General features: G+C 43.5%; 1 protein-coding gene across 2 annotated transcripts in view; it reads right to left on the reverse strand.

Annotated features, from left to right (window-relative positions):
- The window catches only part of Thsd4 (thrombospondin type 1 domain containing 4), a 544,450-nt gene that overhangs the window by 383,651 nt on the left and 138,813 nt on the right, over positions 1-21,986 (reverse strand). For both annotated transcript variants that reach the window (XR_005874742.1, XM_013117385.3), the window contains exon 6: positions 20,600-20,702. Coding sequence is in view for 1 of the 2 variants with exons in the window: in XM_013117385.3 (XP_012972839.1) it covers positions 20,600-20,702 (103 nt within the window). In the remaining variant the exon portion in view is untranslated. The remainder of the gene's footprint in view (positions 1-20,599; positions 20,703-21,986) is intronic.

A 21,986-nucleotide genomic window follows, 5' to 3' on the forward strand; every position in this document is an offset into this window, starting at 1 on the left:
GGCAGGCATCCCACTAACTGACCCACACCCCCAGTCCTTCGCCTTTACTGTCTATTATAAAATAGTTTCTTTTTCTCCGTTGCATTTTGCAGGCAGTGAGTTATTTATTCATGTCTTTAACTCAAATACATTTTTTTTCAAATGGAAATATTATGACTGAGGAGATGGCTCTGTGGGTGAGAGCCCTTGATGGATGTGTCTGTGTATATGCCCATGATCTCAATGCCGTGGTGGCCAGCAGTAATAGGAGGCTCACTGGGGCTTGCTGACTTCCAGTTAAGCCAAAGTGGCAAGCTCTAAGTTCAGAGAGAGGCCCTGTTTCAAGAGAGTAAGTAGAACATGATAGAGCAGGATACTTAGTGTCCTCTGGTCTCTCTCTCCCTCCAACCCTCCTCTCTCTCTCTCTCTCTCTCTCTCTCTCTCTCTCTCTCTCTCTCTCTCTCTCACACACACACACACACACACACACAGAGTGCATACAAGTTGAGAAAGGAAGAAATTGATGAGCAGAAGGAAGAGGAAGATTCCTTCACAGATCTGTTCAGTTTTTTTGCCAGGCTCTAAAAACTGCAAGAGATTTAAATAAATAGACTAAAGGACTGGTAGGAATCCTGGGCAGTGTCAACACATAAGCCAGTTCCTGGTGAGTCTCCTGTTTGGTGTAAGAAATGCACGAAGTCAACCAGTGAGAAAGTACATGAGGGCTGACTGTGGGCTTGTGTGAGCTTCACACCAAAGAGTGGAGCTTAGATGTTGAATTAGTTGCCTTTCTCATTGTTTTGAGAAAATACTTGCCAAGAAACAACTTAAAGAGGGTTTGCTTTCCATACCCAGGCTCAGACAGGAGTCACATCCACACTATCTCTAGTCATGGACCAGCACTATGTCCCTTGCCTGGGGCTTCCCTTCCATGTCCAGGCCAACCCAGGGGCCTTATTCAGATGTTTTTTTGGTGAGTCTTTCCAGTTCCTTGACCCAAGTCATTATTCCAATCCTAGACTTAGACAGAAGCTGAAGTTGTGCCCTTGGTCAACCCCCACTAAATTCAAACCACAAATCAACACTGAGTCTCTCTGAGGGATTAACCTACAATCTTCTCCTCCCTGATGTCAAATTAACCAAGTTTGGAGAACAGGGAAACAAAAGCACACTTTCATTCAATGTAGACAGGCTAGAGCCTCACCAGACACACCCCAATCCACAAAATCCACATGCCAGCTCCCATGACAAGAATACAAATATATGAAACACCATGATACTGTGTTCTCCAGTAAAGACCACTAGCTTCATAGAAATATTCTCCCATGAGAATTATCAAAGATAACCCTGGACACAGAATTTAAAATAACAATTTTGAACATGATCAAAGAATTCAAGAAGTCCCTGAACAGTTGAAAAATGATGGGAATAAGTTCCTAATTGAAGTCTCAGAAAAATGCAAACACTAAATAAAATTACACAGTTCAGGATGTAAAAGCTGAATTCAACAAAGAGAAATACTGTAGAAAACATAGGCAGAAATGAAGAGGGAATCGAGAAATTCAATTGCCCAGTTAGAAAACTCAGGGCAAAATCTTGCCAGTAGAATGGATAAAATAGAAGATAAAATGCTGGTACTTGAAAATAAAGTAGAGAAAATGAACTACTCAATCAAAGACTATGATGACTATGATGATGATGATGATGATGATGATGGTGATTATAAAAGCATAGGGAAGGAACTTTGGGACACCAAGAACAACCCAAATCTATGAGTTATAGGCATATCCTTCGGAAACCAATAGTACACAGCTTAACTCATCTTCATAATGAACAAATACCAATATTATCAATACTATTGGAATAGCTAACATTTATAGAGCAGGTACAAGGTACAGGGATTGTTTCATTTAATCCCTAAAACCTTTGAAAGAGTGTCAGCCAGAGCCACCATCTTGAAGACCTCAGCTGTGCCTGCTTGCAAAGGTCACCAAGGGTGGACTTACTGACAGTTGATGTTCCCTGACCTAAATGTCCAGCTACTTCTCCCAGCCAATCATGTGCAAATCTGCCTTAACTACACATGATTCAGTGGCCTCAGAAGGAGGTCTTCAGAAGGAACCAGAGTATATAGGTTGGATGGGGAGTCCTTGAGAAGGGTTCCATCTGCATAGTCATGGGGAAGCTATCACTCATGCTAGGGAAAGACTTTGCAGACTGACTCCATGCTCTAGAAGTAAGACCAATAAAAGCACAGGTTGCCCAAGGGGGGAATTCAGTGGAACTGAACTTTGGTTTGTCATTGGAACCTTAGAAGGAGTGAGACAGATGTGCTAAATGCCTCCCAGGGCAAACATTCTTACAACAGAGAGAAATTTCACCTACTCCCATTCTACTGATAGGAATGCTAAGGCCTCTATCCTGGAACAGGGAGACTCAATAATGGACAATTTAATGATTATTTCACATGGCTCCATGCTAAAGGATGGTACAAATGACCACGATGGAACCAGAACTAGAACCTTTGTTACCAAACAGCATTAGAATTGTCACTCATACTACTAAATTCCTGGTAGTAATAAACAAATCTGTAACTACTGAATGAGTCCCACTGACATATGCAAATATTTTTGAAATGGTGTGCCAATAACCTCAAAATTTTCTAATGCTCTGCAAAGGCAATTCCACTCAACAAATCGTGTCACAAAGTACCGTATATGCTGGCTTTCTATAAATCAAATTCAAACCATATTTACTCAAGGTCTTTGCTAGGGTGGACACACAGTAAATATTTAATAAAATGAAGAATCGCTTTGCAATCTGCATAGTCATTCAATAATTTATCTGTTTTGGAAATTTGGATTTATAGCAGACTCTTGACATTCCGGAGGCATACATCCGGAACCTTCTCAAATTCCCAGATTCACAAATACAAAAATGTTTATAGAGGCTCCCAGCTTTCTCCTGAATCACATTTCCATGGAGAGTCATACGGGTTTCCTGTCCATAGCTTTATGCTGAAAAGTTAACTGTACTTTTGAATTTCCCTGACTAAAAAAAAGTCTCTGATTTAACTGCCATTTTTCACAACACAAAATGCTTTTTAGTTAGTTAATAAGCACTGCTGGAAATACACCCATGAGCAGAGAGCAGCAAAGCTATGCAGCCCTCTGTGTGAGGCTGCTCTGGGAAAGACACTGAATTCCCAGCTCAGTCAAACCACAGCTACAGACCCTTCGGGAAACACATCTCCAGCCACAAACTCGAGCGACCTGCATACACTCAGAGGAGCTAAACACACTTAAGTTTTCTTGAGCAAGGGTATATCTGTGAAACCCATAGCCATTCCACTGTTCTTATTAAGGCGAGAATTATAGGAGTTGGGCCTGGGAAAGCAAGTCCAACCAGAGAAGTGCTTGGTGCACCGTCATGAGGACCTGAGTGAGATCACCCAGAGAAGCCATGTTAAAAGCCAGGCCTGGTGGCAGCTGCCTGTCTTCACTAGAGATAGGAAGATCCCTAGGACTTGCAAGGTGGCCAGTCTAACTGAATTAGTGAGTTCTGAGTTCAAAAGACCCTACCCCCAAAATAAGGGGTTGCAAATGAAGATGCCATCCAACATCAACCCCTGGTCTCCACACACGTGCACATGTACAAACAGAAAAAACACTAAGGGGTGAGTTTTAGAAGTCAACTGAATTGATCAAGTTTGATTACAGACATGCTGGCCATGTGAGCCACAAGTCTGCACTTTGTATGTCTGGGTTGATTAAATGCTAAGCTTAGAGGTTTGCAACCAGTTAAGCTGATGCACTAGGCTCAGCCCTAAGCTAAAGTCCCAAGCACCTTCTTGGCACTCACTCCTTGTTGAGTCACGCCCCCTCCAAAAAAAAAAAAAAACACCACAAGCCCTGAAAGTCACACAAAGAGAGAGGGATGAGGGAGGGCGGGAGGACAGAGGTCCAGATGAAGATAAAGAACAGAGCCACACACTTTGTGTCTGAAATGCTAGCACATGGGACAAGGAGGCAGAAGGATCAGCTCAAGGCTTTCTCTGCTTGCGGAGTGTCTAAGGCCAGCCTAGGGTACATGAGGCCTTGTCTCAAAGCATCAGAAAAAGCAAAAAGGAAAAAGAAAAAGAAAGCAGGGGAGGGAGGAAAAGAGCAACAAAGGAGGAGGAAAGGGACACAGGAAAGAGAAGAATCCAGGTCAGTGGTCCTCACCCCTCCCAGTACTGCGACCCTTTTACAGTTCCCAACCACAAAATTATTCTTATTGCTCCTTCAGAACTGTAATTTTGTTACTGTTATGAATCATAGTGTAAATGTCTGTTTTCCAGTGGTCTTAGGAGACCCCAAAGTGGTCGTGAACCACAGGTTGAGAACCACTGATTTAGTTGCTGATGAGAAACAAAATCACATGATCATTTTGAAACAATGTTTATGTATTTCAGAACACTTGAAAACATTACTGCCAAATTTCTGAATTGCATTGTTATCTCTGCCCCTCTCAGCCCCAGAGGCTTCCCAGCACTTGCTGCCAGCTTTATTTTCCTGAAGCTCATCTGTGATCCTGCCCTGCCTGCCCCTCACTGCCTAGAAAATAAGTTCAATTTCCTCAGCCTCCTATTTGAGACCCTCTGTAGCTATTCCCCGGTGATCTAGGCCCATCCTACCTGACATTTTCTCATTCATACACCCTTGCACCAGCCAAACGCTATTCACTGATGGTCCCTAACACCATCTATTATTTTATTTTACACTCTCCTCTTCCTTCCTTCCTTCCTTCCTTCCTTCCTTCCTTCCTTCCTTCCTTCCTTCCTTCCTTCCTTCTTTCTTTCTTTCCTTTCTTTTCTCTCCATTTTTTTTTCTAGACAGGTTCTCATGTAGCCCAGGCTAGTCTTGAACTCCTGAGCTTTCTACTTCCACCTCCTAAATGCTGACAACCCAGGCAGGAATGCTACCACACCCTACTTTGTATTCTGTCTTCTCCTCCTGGATACTTTGCTTATGTTTTTCTCTCTGCCAAGAATGCCCCTCCTCCTCTGTGCCCAGCAATGTGTACCTAGGAGGTCATGTGTAGAACAGGCATTCCAGTATTGTGAAAAAATGATAACATTTATACTCATCTTTATATGCAGCAACTCACTGGAACTTCACAATGGAAGCAAAGCATTTTGTAATTTTCCACCTAAGAAACTGTGGCCCTAGGAGGCTGGGGAATATGCTTCCACGGCTGCTCTTCCTGCTGCCCCAAGATTTGTCAGGGTGCTTGCCTAGTATGCAAGAAACCCTGGATTCTATCCCCAGCACTGCGCAAACCAGGTACAGGAGTGCATGTCTCTAATCTCAGAGCTCTGGAGGTAGAGGCAGGAGCACAAGAGGCCCTGACCTTTGCTCAGAACAAAGGATGGCTTTAAGAAACAGCCAAGTAGTATTTTGTCTTGGGGGGGGGGGATGATATGAGCTTTTGCCTTCTGTGTGAACTCAATTCATTTGTCCAGTCCTGAGTCACAGTTTCACTTGGCAGCCCCTGACATGGCCTTTGCCAGGTTCCACAAGGCAGGACACTGGCTAATTGAGAAGGGCAGAGGCTCAGGGAGCTGAGGTGGGTGAGAGGCCTCATACTCCCTGCCTTGGAGATGCCTTGAGAACACACACCAAAAACAGCCTTGGATCACGTGCTGCTGGAGAATGGTTAAAAGGTGCCATTTATCACCAAGGGTGGGAGAGCAGGTTGCTAAAGCTATTTATACAATCACCAAAGCCGGCTTAAACAAACAGCAACTGGGTGTTGGACACGGCGCCATGATTGATTGATGGAGGTCTATTAAGCACGCAAAGCCCAATACCTACATACTCCCTGGATGAAGGCCAAAGCTATTACATGATGAGCTGTTACATAACCTTAATGAATGGAATTTGGGCTGTATACATCGCATCTGCTTCCCCCTTCTAACCTGTTTGGCATTAAGACCGTACTTGAATGGCTGGAATGTAAGAGCTCACTCCTCCATCTTCTCCCTTTTTAAATGATAGCATGTCTTGTGAACAGAGAGGGCAGTGTTCAGTGGTTACTAATGTACCAACAACTTGCCCCAGACCCAAAGTTCCACTGTTTGTGTAAATCTGACCTATTTTTAAATATTTTATTTTTAATTATGTGTGTGTGTGTGTGTGTGTGTGTGTGTGTGCAGATGATCATAGGTGCCTGTGAAGGCCAGAATGAGATCTCCAGGAGCCTAGTCACAGGTGGCTGTGAGCTGCCTGATATAAGTGATGGGAACTGAATTCATGAATCACCATGTGAATTCTTGGTGACTCTGCCAATTTCTTGTTGCTGTCCTATCGTGATGATTGGAGCCTCCCTAGAGTTTCCCACCCCACCATTCTCAGGGTCTCTCCACCCTTCTAAACTTTGCCCCCAGTGCTTCCCAAGATCAACTCCCACCCCATAAGGGACCTCACTCTCCTCAGCCTGGCCTGCAAAGAAATAGCAAGCTAGAAGGATGTCAGAGACACAGACCAACCACAGGCAAAGTGGATCTTGGAGGCTCTACACTTTCCTTAGTTTCTTAGCAGCAGTTTTAAGTTCTGCTGATCTCCAGGCTGTTAGCCAATGATGAAGCACTAACACTTTTTAATATCTGAGTTCAACACTAGAATTCAGAGGACGCCTTTTGCGGATCTCTTTCTTGTTTTCTTTAATACTAAATAGTATTTTATTTGGGTACTCATAAGAACTTGTTTTTGTTTTTGTTTTTGAGACAGAGTCTCATGTATTCTGAGCTGGACTGGAATGTGACCTTGAATTTCAAATCCTGCTCATACAATAATTAGCAAGTGATTCCACTAACAGCTTGAAACTTTGGGATGGACCCATGTGCCTTAATTGAACAAGGAGGAGAGCCTTTCAGGTGCTCCTGCCTCCATCTCTTTGAGTCTCGGGGTTAAAGGAATGTGCCATCACATTTGCCTTATACACCATGCTGGGGATTGAAGCTCAGAGTTTGTACATGGTGGGTGAGGACTCCAGCACCTGACCTACAACCCCCTGGCCTCCCTTATCTTATTTCTGAACCACTTAATCATGGCTAAGCATGTCAGTTCACAAAGTTAATGGGAGTGATGGTGGTGGCAGTGGCTGCGTTTATCTGCCATGCAAGACATGCAAATGAAAGTGTGCTCACTGAAAGCTAGACACTGCCCACTGACAGGAGCAACAGAACTCAGTGGAGAATCGACAGCTCCATCTGCTTTGCATGGAGGTGGACTACAGGCTCTGTGCCATCTTAGACTTTGCACCCAAAGATCCAAAAAATATGCCTATTTCAGAGAGGCTGTTTGAGATCAGAGGACACTGTCAGTAGTCAAGAATGACTGGCCTACTTGAAACAGTGGCTGTCACAGAATGGAAGGAAAAGGTGAAAATCTAGATATGCCTCTTGGATTCAACAATAAAAAAATGGCTGTGAATTGTAGTTCTGGGTAACATATGTCACAATTAACAACAAAGGAGAAATATATATCCGTGTCTGTATTCTGCTACAAAGCACTGGGGCTAAAGGGACCTCCAACAGTTGCTTGCTGGTGAAGCCTATATTGCAACTAACAGGTGATGATGATTTCATGTGACTTCAGAATCCGATGACAATGCTTTCCAGGCCATGTTGGAAGCAGAACAGTGCATACACAAATCATGGCTGCTGGCTCATTTTTCTTCCCTACAGTGGATACAATTGCAGATGCAAACAGCAAGTATAGTCAAAAGCAGGATGAAATGGTGTACGTCAGAGACTGCGTTTTCAACTACCTTTATTTCCTTCCTTTAGATCCACTACCCCTATCACAAACTTCTGAAGTTAAAATATTTTACTAAGACTGGAAATGGCTTGGTGAGCGAAGTACTCGTCACATAAGTAAAAGGGCCTCAGTTCAATCCTTAGAACCATGAAAAAAAGAGCACATGGTAGTGCACACTTGTAATCCTGATGCTGGGGAGGCTGACACACGCAGATCCCTGAGTTTACAAACCTAAGTTTACAGCCAGCCTAGACTATTCTGTGAGCTCCAGGTGAACGAGAGATCCTGTCTCAACAGACGGGATGGACAATGCCTGAGGAATAGCACTTAAGCTTGACATGGACCTCCGCATACACATATATGCATCTGTATTCTCTCCCAAATGAACATGCATTTGCATGTGCGGGCGCGTGCACACACACACACACAATGGCACTAAGAAAGGAGGCCTATCTCTGACCATCAGTCTGTCTAAGTCTTCTTACTGTCAGATACCTAGTTTTGGTTTTTAATTTCTATTTAAAATGTGAGTCCATGTTTGACAATGTATAATGGCATGTGTTCACAGTCATTTGCACTACTTTTCCCCCATCACTGAATTTTAAAAGTCAGAAGCTTACTATAGACATTTGCAAGATACCTAAGGCACTACCTGGCTAACATTATAAACATCTTAGAAGCACACTCTTGGGGCTGGGGATGTAGCTCATTGCTTAGCATGTGTGTGCTTGGCATACACTAAACTCTGGCTTCCATCCCTAGCACCACACAAGCTGGGGGTGCTAGTGCATACCTGCAATTCCTGCACTGCTGGAGATAGAAGCAGGAAAATCAGAAGTTCAGCGTTAACCTCTGCGACACAGAGTGCAAGGCCAGCTTGGGATACCCAAGACCTTGTCTCCCCAAAATACAAAAATAAAAAGAATCACATCCCTGTTCAATAAAGAGTATGGGGTATAGGTTCGTCTCAAATTTTCAAGCATTAGTGAGGTCAGCATGCTTAGCTTTGTAAGCATGACCGCAAAGCTGCAGAGCTAAAGCAGCAGGTGTGCTACTATCTCCCCCTCCCATGTCTAGCAAGACATCACTAATCGATCCCTGATCCTCCTTTGAGACTAGCTCATCAGTCATGCTCAGTCAGAGCTGGCACCTATGAGGAGTGCACTATATGCTAAAGAGAACAGCCTATGTGGTAAACACACAGCATGTCCTGTACCCCAACAATCAGCTGAAGAAAGGAGAAACATTTACAGCCTTGCAAAAGGAGAATCCAGAATGAAAAGTTGGCTGCTTTAAAAGATTTGAGTGGGGAAACCTGGGCCTTTAGTTCAACAGGGCTGCAAAGGGTAGCCAGGCTATAAATAATCACCTAAGGGAAAACTGTAAAGATAAGATAAGCATGCATGGAGGCCAACTTCACCCAGGTGGGGGAAGGAACATTCTGGCTCTTATTTCTTGGACTATAGATATACATGGGATTTTCCCTTTAATCCTTTGGAAGCAAGTCCCACTGAATCACGGAATGTTCTCTGTAATTTCTAAGAAATGGAGACAGGGATGGGCGCTATTTAACAGCTTTGGGGGATGGATTATGTCAGTGGGAGAGAATGTTTTTGATAAGTATGTAAAGGGAGAGCTGAGCTTCCAGTTTAAACACTGCCCATCTGTTGGTCAACTTCTAATTGTAAACTCCCTCTCTCCCAAATTCCCTTAATTCTGGCCAGACAGGCATTCCCCAGCATCCATGAAAGGTGTGACAAAAAGTCCAACTGCTCCTTCTGACTGACAAGCTGGTGGCCTCTGGGAGAGTGAGAAGAGAGTGCTACAAGGGACTAAGAGAGAGCACCAGGATTTCCTGGAAAAGTCTTGACAGTCCTTCATGTACAAACACATTTGTTTGTTTTGAAAGAAAATGAATCAGTCATAGCTTGGTTGCAGGAGGGGAGAGATTCCTTGTTGGCCCCTGAAACACAGGACTACTCTCAGTCCAGGAGGCCATGCTTATGCAATGTGTATCTCTGTGTATGGTGTGCACATGCATGCAGAACTATGGGTGTGGCACGTATGTGGAAGTAAGAGGACAACCTCAGGTGTCAGTCCCCAGACACCTACACCTTTTGTTTGAGGCAGGGTCTCTCCATGGCCTAGGATTTTGCAGAGCAGGTCAGGCTAGCTGACCTTCAAGCCTTCTAGGATCCTCTTGTTTTCACTTCCATCTTGCAGGGCTGAGGCTATAGACATGTACCACAGCTCTTGGATTTTTGCCAGTTCTGGGAATTTGAACTCAGGTCCTCATGTTGCAAGGCAATCACTTTACTGACTGAGCCATCTTCCCTATGCCCATCCTGACCAGTCACACTCCTGGGAATATGTGAAGCAGTCCTTGCAGAACACTGAGAGGGAAACAACAGGATTGGGTCTCATTGTTTAATATTTTGCAATGGGCTTAAGTTCTATGCTTGACTTCAAATCCTCAGGATTATTCTTATTGAGACTAATCTGCTTATTAGATGTTGAAACACACCCTCGGGCTGTTTTTCACTAATTACTCAGAATGACACTGGTTCAAGTGCCAGGAAAAAAGTTTTTTACAAGAATCAACTACACCTTCCAGAACACCCCAGAGCTGGGGCAATTTTCTCCTGTCAGTGATCTTTCCTTTTCCATATGTTAAACTTCACCATGACAAGACTTAGTTGTGTGAAACAGGTCCTGTCCTGCACTCCCCTTCCTCTCCTCCTAGTGAGAACAGTCCAGAGGCAAGCAGCAGACATGTTCTAGAAGCATTCCACATTCATAATCCTACGTGGAAGAGGAGAGCCAACCCCTGAGTAGGAGTAAGGCCAACAGAGGAGAAGGCAGAGAATTACCATGACCTCCCTTTACATCCCCAGCACCCGAGGCCACCCTCTTACACAAAGAGCAGCAGCCTACACCCATGTGTGAATGCACACTGTTCAACCAGAGTCACACCAGCATAATGACCAGAGGCAAATGGGAGCCACACAGCCTCACGCCATCCACACATGGGGAGACCATTAGTATTATAGTCTTCAGGAATAGAGCAAGTAGAATGGAAGGCCACCAACCCCAAGCTAGATCACAATTCCAGTCTTCAAGGAGCCTGCCCAGGGGCTGGGGAGATGGCTCAGTGGGTGCAGCATTCGTAGATCAAGTTTGATATCTGGAGTGCAGAACCTTAACACCCTGTAAATGCCAGGCAGGTAGCCAGCCTCTGTGCCAACAGCTAGCTGACAGGTGTGAGGACATGTCACCTTGAAATTTTAATTTGCATTCCCTGGTATTTAGTGATGTAGTACACTTTATGATACATCTGTTGTCCTTCTGTATGTCCTTGAGAAAAAATGTCTATGCTGGCCATTTGCCTGTTTTATATAGGATTGTTTTCATATTGTTGGATCATTGGGTCATCATTCCTTATATAAACTGACATGAGCTCTGACCTCAAGAAAATTTGTAAATAATTTCCCCCAACTGTAGGTTGCTTATTCCTTCTCTCTTTCTCTCTCTCTCTTTGGTTTTTTGAAATATGGTTTCTCTATGTAACAGCCCCAGCTGTCCTGGAACTCGCTCTGTAGACCAGGCTGGCTTCGAATGCACAGAGATCCTCCTGCCTCTGCCTCCCCAGTGCTAGGATTAAAGGCGTGCGCCACCACCTCCCAGTGCCTCTTCCTTCTCTTGACTGACTCTTTTTGGTAGAGAAACACTTTAGCTTGCTGCAGTCCTGTTTGCTATTTTTACTTGTGGTCTTTGAGCTCTGTCTTAGTTCTATTGCTATGAAGAGACACCATGACCAAGGCAACTTTTATAAGAGAAGCATTTAATGGGGGCCTTGTTTACAGTTTCACAGGTTCAGTCCATTAGCATCATGACAGGGAACATGGTGGTGTGTGTGTGCTGGAGAAGCCGCTGAGGCCTACATCCTAACCCTTAGGCAAAGAGAGAGACAGAGACAGAGATGGGGGGGCTAAGGAGGGACACAGAGGCAGGAGAGAGGGAAGAAGATAGACAGAGAGACACTGGGTCTGACATAGGCTTTTGAAATCTCAGTGACACACTTCCTTCAACAAGGCCACACCTCCTAATCCTCCTAATCCTAGCAAAGATTTGACTAGTTTTGGAATCTGAGCCTATGGGGCCATTCTTATTCAAACCACCCCAGGCTTCCATCAGAAGTCAAAGTCAGATCCTGTATGCTTGCTGTAGTCTTATCGCTGTCACTCTGCATTTCTGAGTCAGTTCCCCTAAAATCCTCTTGTCCCTCCATGGCCAATAAAAAAAAAGAGAACTTCAAATAAACTGGTGGGGGATTAGGAAATCTTAGATTACAAAAGTCACCTTCCAGAATTGAAAAGACAAGGGAGAAGGAAGGGCAAGGAGAATAACTTTTAAATTACACTGTGTATGTGTGTGTGTGTGTGTGTGTGTGTGTGTGTGTTGAGGTACATACATGGAGGTCAAAAGGACATACTGCAGGAGTCAGTTCTCTCCTTCTACCATGTGAGTCCTGGGGATCAAATGCATGTCATGAGGCTTGGCAGCCAGCACTCTTAGTCACTAAGTCATCCCACCAGCCTGAGAAGATATATTTAAATCTCTTTTTTCTAAATTATATTTTATGCATATGAACGTTTTGCCTGCACGTATGTCTGTGCATCCCATGTGTGCCTGGTGCCTGTAGTGGCCATAAGAGACTGTTGGATCCCCTGGAACTGGAGTTCCAGATGGTTATTATCTGCCATGTGGGTGCTGGGAATCAAAAAGAAGTAATAGCATACATTTTGCAGGAAGAAAAGATAATATCTCTTTGGCATCCTTGATCTAGGACAGAACAGGTTCATAGATAGGCTTCTAGTGAATCCTTGCTCCTCTGTGCAAATCTCATTCTTTCAATTCTTTGGAAGAGTATCTGGTACTCTTAACTGTTGAGTCATCTCTCTAGTCCCAAAATAACTTTTTAAAATATAACTCTACACAATAAAATACTTGGGTTACAAGGGAGCAGTGCTATGGGTTTGGAAAACTGCAACAGTCATGTCTATTATGATAGAGAACCCGACCATCAATCCAGAAGGTTCTATCATGTTCCCTTCCAGCTAACGCTCCCCATCACCTGCATAGGCAAACACTGGAATTCTTTCACCATAGCCTGATTATGTCTCCCTCCATCCCACCCTGCTCTTCTATAACATCACAGGAATGGAATTGGACAGTGTGTTCTCTTATGTCTGGCTGATTTTGCTTACCATAATGTTTCTGGGCTCCAACCAGATTTTTATATGTATCAGTAGCACATTTTTTTAATTGCCAAATAATATTCTGCTGGGTGAATGTACAACTAGTTTATGCAGAATCCTGTTGATGGGTACTTGGTTTGTTACCAGTTAATCTCTTATGGAAAAAAGTTCTATGCATATTTTTGAAAAGCATTGCTATGGACATATACTTCCTTTCATTTGTCTTGAATAAATTAATTTTTGTTAAATGGTAAAGAAGCTTTCTTTAAAAGTACGCAACAAAGCAATAGCATATTTTTGCAGAAAGAAAAGATAGTGTCTCTTCATTATCTTTGCTTCTAGGACAGAACAGATAGGCTTCCAAGGAATCCTTGCTCCTCTATGAAAATCTCAGTCCCTTGGTCCACAGACTTCCTGTTCTCTCCACCATTCTCAACAAGTCTTTCTCTTTCTTCTTAAACTAGTGAACACTCTCAATATGCCTTCTTTATGGCAGACTCTCTTAAAAGATGGCTATCCCCTTAACTTTGCTCCAGTTGTGGAGTAACACTATAATGGGCAATATTCTAGAACGGTTTTGAATGGGCAATGGGCCATTCCAGTTTTGTTTTTTGAAGTTCTCATTTTCCCTCACTTCTTGCAGCGTTGTCTGGGTCTTTGAAACATTTCTCCTACTCTACCCACACCAGAGTCAAGATTCTATTGACAGATTTTTGAGTTAGGGGGCTGTACTATTTGCTAGCTGGCTGGTCATGGACAAATAACTTGACGATTCTATACCTCCTTTTCCTGAACAAAATGAGGACCATGACATTATTTAGATGGTTACTGTGAGGTGGAGTTAGCACTTGGATTTATGCAATTACACATGTGTTCAATAAAATGTATGTAATTTTTTAAAATCATCTTATTTGATCCTCATTGTCTAAGTCAATGTAACTCAAATAATAAAATAACACACTTGACAGCAAAGATGACAGAAATTTATTTCTCATTATTTGGAAAGCTGGCAACCTAACATCAAAGTAGCAGAGTGGGTTTTTCCTCCAGGCCCGCCTCTTCTCTTGGCTTGTGACACTACTGTGTCACATGTTCACATATCTTCAGAGAGAAAAGGCTGGTATGTAGTCCTTTCATGTAGACACCAATCTTATCTTCTCAGATCCCCCTACCCATCAGACCTCATTTGATTGCAATTAATTTCTTAGAGATCCCATTTTCAAATACAACCACAATAAGGATTAGGACTTCAATATATGAATTTTTGAGGGACCAAAACACCCGGTCTTTAACTTTCATTGTAGTACATGAAAGAGAACATTATAAATAATAAAGTTCATTAGTTTGTGCAATCATGTGCTTTTTTCTTTTAATACCCTGGGATTATTATACTCTTGTTTCTCTCCCACCCACTGGACCACCTTTCTGGTCTTCTTTAATGGTTGAGCCTCTTATTTGATTTTACTATTAGCTTTTCTTTTTTGTAGATGGCCAAGGCTGACACAGAATTTCTCCTCCTCTTGCCTCTACCCTCCCAATTGCTATGATCAGAGGCACATATCACCATGTACAGTTCATGAAATGCTGGGGACCAGATCCAGGGTATCTGTCACAGTTAGGCTTCCCATTATTGTTAAGAAACACTATGACCATGGGAATTCTTTTCTTGCTGTTTGTTTGAGACAGGGTCTCTCTGTATAGCTTTGGCTGTCCTGAACTCTCTTTGTAGGTTAGGCTGGTCTCAAACTCACAGAGACCTACCTGCCTCTGCCACCTGAGTGCTGAGATTAAAGGCATACACTACCACCACTTAGCAACCATGATAATTCTTATGGTTTTGATATCATTGCATGTGGGTTTTTGTTTGTTTGTTTGTTTTGTTTTTGTCAACAGCATGGCTAATGAGGGAATCAACACCCTTGGGCAACTGGCACCAACATTCTGATGCCATTTATCATAAATATCTGCTACTATGGGTTCAAGTTCAATGGGAAGAACTTGAAAGTAGACCCTTGGCACTCTGGGGATACTACAGACCAGTGCTATCAGAAGCACGCCCTGGAACAAAACCTTCTATTCCTGCAAGCAGCCTGACAAAAATCACCAGGATTTAAAAGAAAGCAATTCAGTGGAGCTTTGTGCCTGTCCTGGTCCCTAGGTCTGGTCACTAAGAGCCTATTTTCCCCCATTCTCAATACACAGTAGGATGATGGCAGACTAAGTATAAAGCTCCCTTTGAAGTGAAGACAGGCATGTGACTTGCTTTGGCTAATGGGATGTGAACACAAACAGTGGGGACCACTATTGATGGAAGCTTTAAAAATCTGTGCAAAGTTGAATGGTGGCAGCAGCATATGCCTTTAAAACCCAGCACCCGGGAGGCAGAGGCAAGAGGATCTCTGTGAGTTCAAGGACAGCATGGTCTACAGAGTGAGTTTCAGTACAGCCAATGCTACACGATGAAATACTACCTGGAACCCGTCCCCCCCCATAAAAAAAAGGATCTCCTTGCCCTATCTTAGGAGAAGTGTGAATTGAGATGGAGTGTTTTGTTGTTGTTGTTTTTACCAATTGGGGACTCCAAATGAGTAGGAACATATCTAGACTGAGCAAGAGAAATTTTCTGTTAAGTCATTAGGACTGGGGATGTTACTGTAGCATACGCTAGCCACTCCTGACCAAATGTAATTACCTTGTTCATGTTGTCAGCAGCCCAGCTCCCATTCCTGCCTCAACCTCACCTCAGGCTTTCAGAAGCCCACTCTCTTGAGCTCATCTCTCAAGAACACAGTATACTTCAGGCACCCAAACACAAATCTGCCACTGTGGCTATGAATTAACACTGCCATCTGAGCTGGGCATATAGTTCAGTGGTAAAGTGCTTAGCACCCATGAGGGCCTGGGTTCCATTCCCAACACTACAGAATGAATAAGCAAATAATAAGGGTGGTATATGCTGTCCATACTACAACCACCTAACAAATTTGACACCAGAATGTTAGCTGCCCCAGTGTCGTCGCATGAAAAGAGGCACATCGTGTCTCCTTATGTATGCATGGCTCCACTTTCCAGTTTCAATTTCTAGGGTCAATACTAACTGAAAGACTATTAAATGGAAAATTCTAGAAGTGAACAATTGTTGAATTTTAACTTGCACACCATTCTGAGTAGCATGATGGCTTGGTATTATTCAATGTTTCAGCACCTACAGGGAACACGGGATGTATCCTTCATGTATAACAGGATATGGAGTACTATAAAATTTGCCCCAATCTCCAAGTCTTCTTGTTAAACTGTTCCATTCTAGGTATGGTGACCACATAATGAATTAACCAAGCCAAATATGAGAATAAAAGAGAACTGAGATGACAGCCCTAAACAAGACACAGGACAAGCTGATTTTCCTTTCACCCTGTGACAACTGTAAGGTCTAGGGCTGTGAGAAAAATTCCTAGAGGCATATCCAGGAAATGCGATTAAAGGCCCAAGAAGAACCATCTGGTAAAATTAATGTGTTTATCAGAGGCTGTTCTCTCCTTTTACTATTCTATGCGGCATTGGGCTGAATGAGTGCAGCTGTGTCCCTAAGCAGGCACAAGCAAATAGCATAAGACATACAAACACAGCCCAGAACCCAATGCAAAACCCAGCCGTCAAGCCTGAACACAACACAGAAACATTAGCATTGCCTTCCTCCCACTGCTCAGCCTGGGAGTCATTTGAAAGGAAGAATAAAGTTAAGAAGAGTCTTAGTAGGAAAAAAAAAGAAACTGAATAAGAATTATTTAAACAAAGCCAAAGTAAATGCAACTCCTGTAACCATTTGTCTCCTTGTGAGTCTGTGAGAAACACCATTGTTATAAATATTATAAAAGACAGCTGAATTTTCTAGTAACATGATGTAGGAGATAGCTGCTAAATTCTGGACTCTTGTAGTGAGGACAAGCATTCTCTCTCTCTCTCTCTCTCTCTCTCTCTCTCTCTCTCTCTCTCTCTCTCTCTCTCTCCCTCTCTCTCTCTCTCTCTCTCTCTCTCTCTCTGCGTGTCTGTATGCGTTCCATGGACTGAAACACACATGTGGCTGTACACATGGAGACCAGAGTCAACTGCAGGGACCACCCACCTTGTTCTTTGAGACAGGACCTCTTACTAGCCTGACTGGCCAGTGAGCCCTAGTGTCTGTTGTCTTCATCTCCAAACAATGGAATTTCAAATATGCACCATGACTGACTTTTAACTTGGGTTTGGAGAACTGAACTCAGGTCCCCATGCTTGCGTGATAAGCACTTTCAAGGCTACCTCTGAGTGTTATACTAGTCTCTCCCAGTTCTTGATTGAAGCCCAGAACAAAGGAGCAAAAGAAGACATTAAGAAAGATAGAATCATACTTAAGCCAGGGAGAATGAGCAGGAATAATTATAATCCCACAGGGATAATTGCAACACATAGACACACTGGCATGGTGACTTCTTTGTGGTCTGCATAGAGCTATTCATATCAGACCCAGGTCTGCCAAGCTGTAGAGTTAGGACACATGTCTAGCTACTAACCACCTAGTCCCGCAGAAAAGATCCAGTCCACAGCTTCAGTTCCAGCAGGACAGTGGCATGCACCTAGCGCTGAGCAGACTGCTCTGCTCTTCCAGGAAGAATACATCTTTCCTCAACATGAAATAGCTGGTATGCACAGCCTAGCAACATGCAAGGGCTGCTGCCCAAAGAAAACCCAATCATTATCAATAAAAAATAATAATAAATCTAAATGCCCAGGTTACATCCAAGACCAATTAAATGACAGTCTCTGGGAGTAGGACCAAAGTTCTAACATGTCTAGAAGGCTCCTCCTGAGAATGTTGTCTTGTGTGGGCCTGGGTCTATCAGATGGTTCTCTTTGGTTGCAAGTCCCACTTCCCCAGGGGATCTCCTAAATATTCATCAGTATAATCCCTCTTCCTGAGCTACACACATGGGTGGATCTCAATAGATCCACAACCTGACTCCTCTCTCTGTTTATCAACCATCACCATGACAAGAAAACACAGTCACGCCAGCTTAAAACAACAGAAGATTTTTCTCACAGCTCTGGAAGCTGGAAATCGAAACATAAATGCTAGCAGGTCATGCTCACTCTGAATGCTCTATGGGGACAACCCTTCCCATGCCTCTCCTAGATCCCATAGTGTCTGGCAATTATGGTGCTGTCATTTGGCTTGCAGGCACATCTGTCTCTGCCTTCATCATAACTTGGTATCCTTCTGCATGTCTGTGAACTCTTTCTTCTGATAAGAACTTCATCCATTAGGGATCATAAGCTCACCAGATCCAGTATAGGCTTAATCTAGGCAATTAATTTAAAAAGATTTATTGCACTTTTAGTTATGCACAGATGTCTGCATCTTTGTGTGAGAATTTGTATATGTAAATGCAGATGATGCCCTCAGAGTCCAGAATAAGACATTAGAATCCCTGATGCAGGAGGTACAGGTGGTTGTGAGCTGCTCAACATGGGTGCTTGGAACCAAACTCCTGTCCTCTTGAAAAGTATCAAGCGTTCTTACCTGCTGAGTCGCCTTGCCCACCCCCTTAGCCTAGGAAATTATATCTGCAACAGTCCAACCCTATTTGAGATTCTAGGCTGGATACAAATGAGGGTGGGGGTGGGTTACACTATTTAATCCTGTGAACTCTTCTTTACCCGTACAAAGGCTTCACAGAAAATCACACCGAGTTATCATAAGGCCAAGTTAAATGAAAGCATTATATCTTTTATGAAAAAAGTTTGTAATCTAAAACCATTTCAGACTGACAGAGCAGTTTCAAAAATAGTACAAAGGAGTCTTCTCCACCCTCCACCCAACTTGTTCCTATCTTATAAAATCACGGAAGGTTTATATAAAACTAAGACACTGGCATAGCGCTGCCGTCTGAACTATGCACGTGCTGCTGTTTTACCATGTTTCCCAGCAGTGCCCTCCTGATTCAGGATCCAAATTAGAATTCCATATTGAATTCAACATAGCATTTGAAGAAAGTAAAAGATGTGAGCTGACTTCCATCCCAAGGACCAAACTTCCCTTTAAGCCTTCCTCCCTTACTCCCCCAGGATCTTGGATGCTTCCCTCCCTGGCTCCCCCTGGGCCCTCCTTCCCTTGCTTTCCCTGAACCTGAACCCTCCTTCCTTTGCTTCCCAGGGCCTTGGATCCTCCCTCCTTTGCTGCCCCAGGACCTCATATCCTCCCTCATACTTGCATTCTGCTGGCTTTATGTTTTATCCACACACCTTTCTTGACTGGATCCCATATCTCAACTATAGTCATTTATTCTTAAAAACCTTGAGGTCACAGGGCCATCTGAGAACCTAACAGCTCACAGACTCTCCTCTGGAAACACGTAAACAGTAAGGACTTTGTATTCAGTCTCAGAGCAATCGGCTTTCCATCTCTTTTGCCTCTTAACCAAGAGACAGGAGAGGCACCTTAATATCTCCCCAGGTGATACTGGTTTGACCCCCAAGGAAGTAGCCCCCCCCAACATGACACCAAGCCTTCCCCTGACACTTTTCAAGATCCTGGATATGGTGGCAATGTTTTGGACTCTAGTTTTGGGGGCACCCCAGCAGCTTGAGCCACTGCCTTGGCCTGAGGTCAAGAACCAGCACCCAGGCAAAGATTTTCAAGGTGGCAGGACTCCTCCTCCAGCCAACGGGCTGCCACTGTAGAATCCCCATAAGCTGTCCTGGACCACAGCCAAGACTATCTTATAAGAAACATCTCAGAACCAAACATAGCTTAGTTCACACTCCATGCTATTATATGAATTTTGACAAAGAAAAATGACTCCAGTATGCAGAATACTATTGAGAAGCTCTGCCCACTTCTGGCAATCACTGTGGCATGGCAAGGGGTCTTGGTGTGCTTCTCTCTGTGTTTAGAAGAGACTTGAGAGGTCTCCTCATGTGGGAACAATTATCAATCTGCATGCTTTTTAAGCATACACACCAGACCTTCTAGCAGCTATCAAGGTGAAAAGACAAAAAACAGGGCTGGAAAGATGGCCCAGTGGTTAAGAGCACTAGCAGCTCTTCCAGAGGATCTGGGTTCAATTCCCAGCACCCACACAGCAGCTCACAACTGTCTATAACTCCAATTACTGGGGATCTGACACAGACACACATGTAGGTAAGACACAAATGCACATAAAATTAAAATAGATCTTAGACAATTTTTTTTAAATCTTGGCTCTCAGCTTGCTCATGCTTTATCTACCAACTCATTTCCCAAGCTTTGCTCTGGCCTCCTTCTTCTGATGTTGCTTGTTTCCAGCCACACCTCCCAGTCAGGGATAGTCCAAGTGTGTTCTTGACTATGCAACAATTGTTAAAGGCCTCTGCAGTCCACTCTGTTCTAAGGGTCATCACCTCAACACATCCAGGACCAGCCTGGCAGAGTTGGGACAACAGACAAAATGATGACGGTAATGACATATAATAATAATAATAATAATAACAATAATGATTCCTACTGACACAGCTGAGTCTGGAGAACAGACCCAGCTGCCTTACCTTCTGCAAATGGTTCCCATTCATAAAACCGGCCCATGAATGGCTTGTTGTTGTAGGATGCGCACTGTACCTCCCGGATACTTCTACCACTTTCTGGGCATGCCTAATAAAGCAGATGTAAAGTATACGGTTAATATTCATGCTTTTATAATCTTAGGATACCTTTAAACTCTGAATACCAGGCCTCCACCATTGAAACCAGAGTTTCTGAAAATTTGCTGGTCTTCCCTATTAAAGTTTTTTAGATGAAGGCACGTAGTCCAGTGGGACCGTTGCTAGTTTAGTCTGTAGTACCCTAGTCCTGGGTACCCTAGTACTGCAGGAGTAAACACAGAAGCAAATAAAAATAATAAGTGAATTTAGTGGCTGGGAGATGGCTCAGTGGTAAAGAGCAAGCATGAGGATCTGAGTTTGGGATTCCTCAGAATCCATGTTTAAAAAGAAGAAACTTCCAGCAGTGGCACACACCCATAACTCCAGCACTGGGGAGGCAGAGGACAGAGGCTCTCTGGGATTCACTGACCAGCCAGTCAGGTTCAGGCAAGGTCCAGGTTCAGTGAGAGGCTGTGGAAAAACGGCAGAGGGGATGGCAGAAAGACTCTAAGAGGGTCAGAGATATGCTGGGAGACTGTGTATCCCAGTAATATCAGAAGCTATATCTGGGAAGTGTCACCAACATGACCACCCAAATGAGAGCTGAACAAGGATGACACCAATGGACATGCCACACTGGACAGGGAAAGTCTATGAGGCCTCAACCCTACACAAAGGACTACAGGCAACTGAGGAAAGCTGAGGAGTGGGAGGCATGGTCCTCCCCAGGGAGCACACCACCTGGCTGTCCAGCACCAAATGGTCAGCCCTAAAATATGCATACAAGTAACATTATATGGACTTCATAGGTTATAGTTAGTAATACATATGTATATACAAAAATATATGCATATAATAACAATTTGTGAAGAAAAGAGGCCATTACTTTGGAGAAGAATGGGGAGGAGTGTATGGGAGAATTTGGAGGGAAGAAAGGAGGGGAGAAATGTTGCAATTAAATTATCAAAAGTTAAAAAAATAAAAAGATAAAATACAGAGAATGACACCAGATATTGACCTCTGGTCCCACATACCCATGCACATACCTACCTGCACATGTGCATACACATACACACATGAGAAAAACCTAATGCAAATCTCCAGGCTTCACTGCAGCCTAGAACCATTGTGAGAATGCATATGCTTCTTTTTTTTTTTAAACAAACAAACAAAAAATCCTCCCAGGTTAATCTTTTGCAAACCATTTGCCAAGCCTTCAGCTTTGGACCACTAAGTGTGCTTCCCTCTCTCATAAAGTCCATCCTTGTGACATCCTTCACTTGACATGGAACAA

Source organism: Mesocricetus auratus, unplaced genomic scaffold, assembly GCF_017639785.1.
Source record: "Mesocricetus auratus isolate SY011 unplaced genomic scaffold, BCM_Maur_2.0 Super-Scaffold_100691, whole genome shotgun sequence".
Lineage (NCBI taxonomy): Eukaryota > Metazoa > Chordata > Mammalia > Rodentia > Cricetidae > Mesocricetus > Mesocricetus auratus.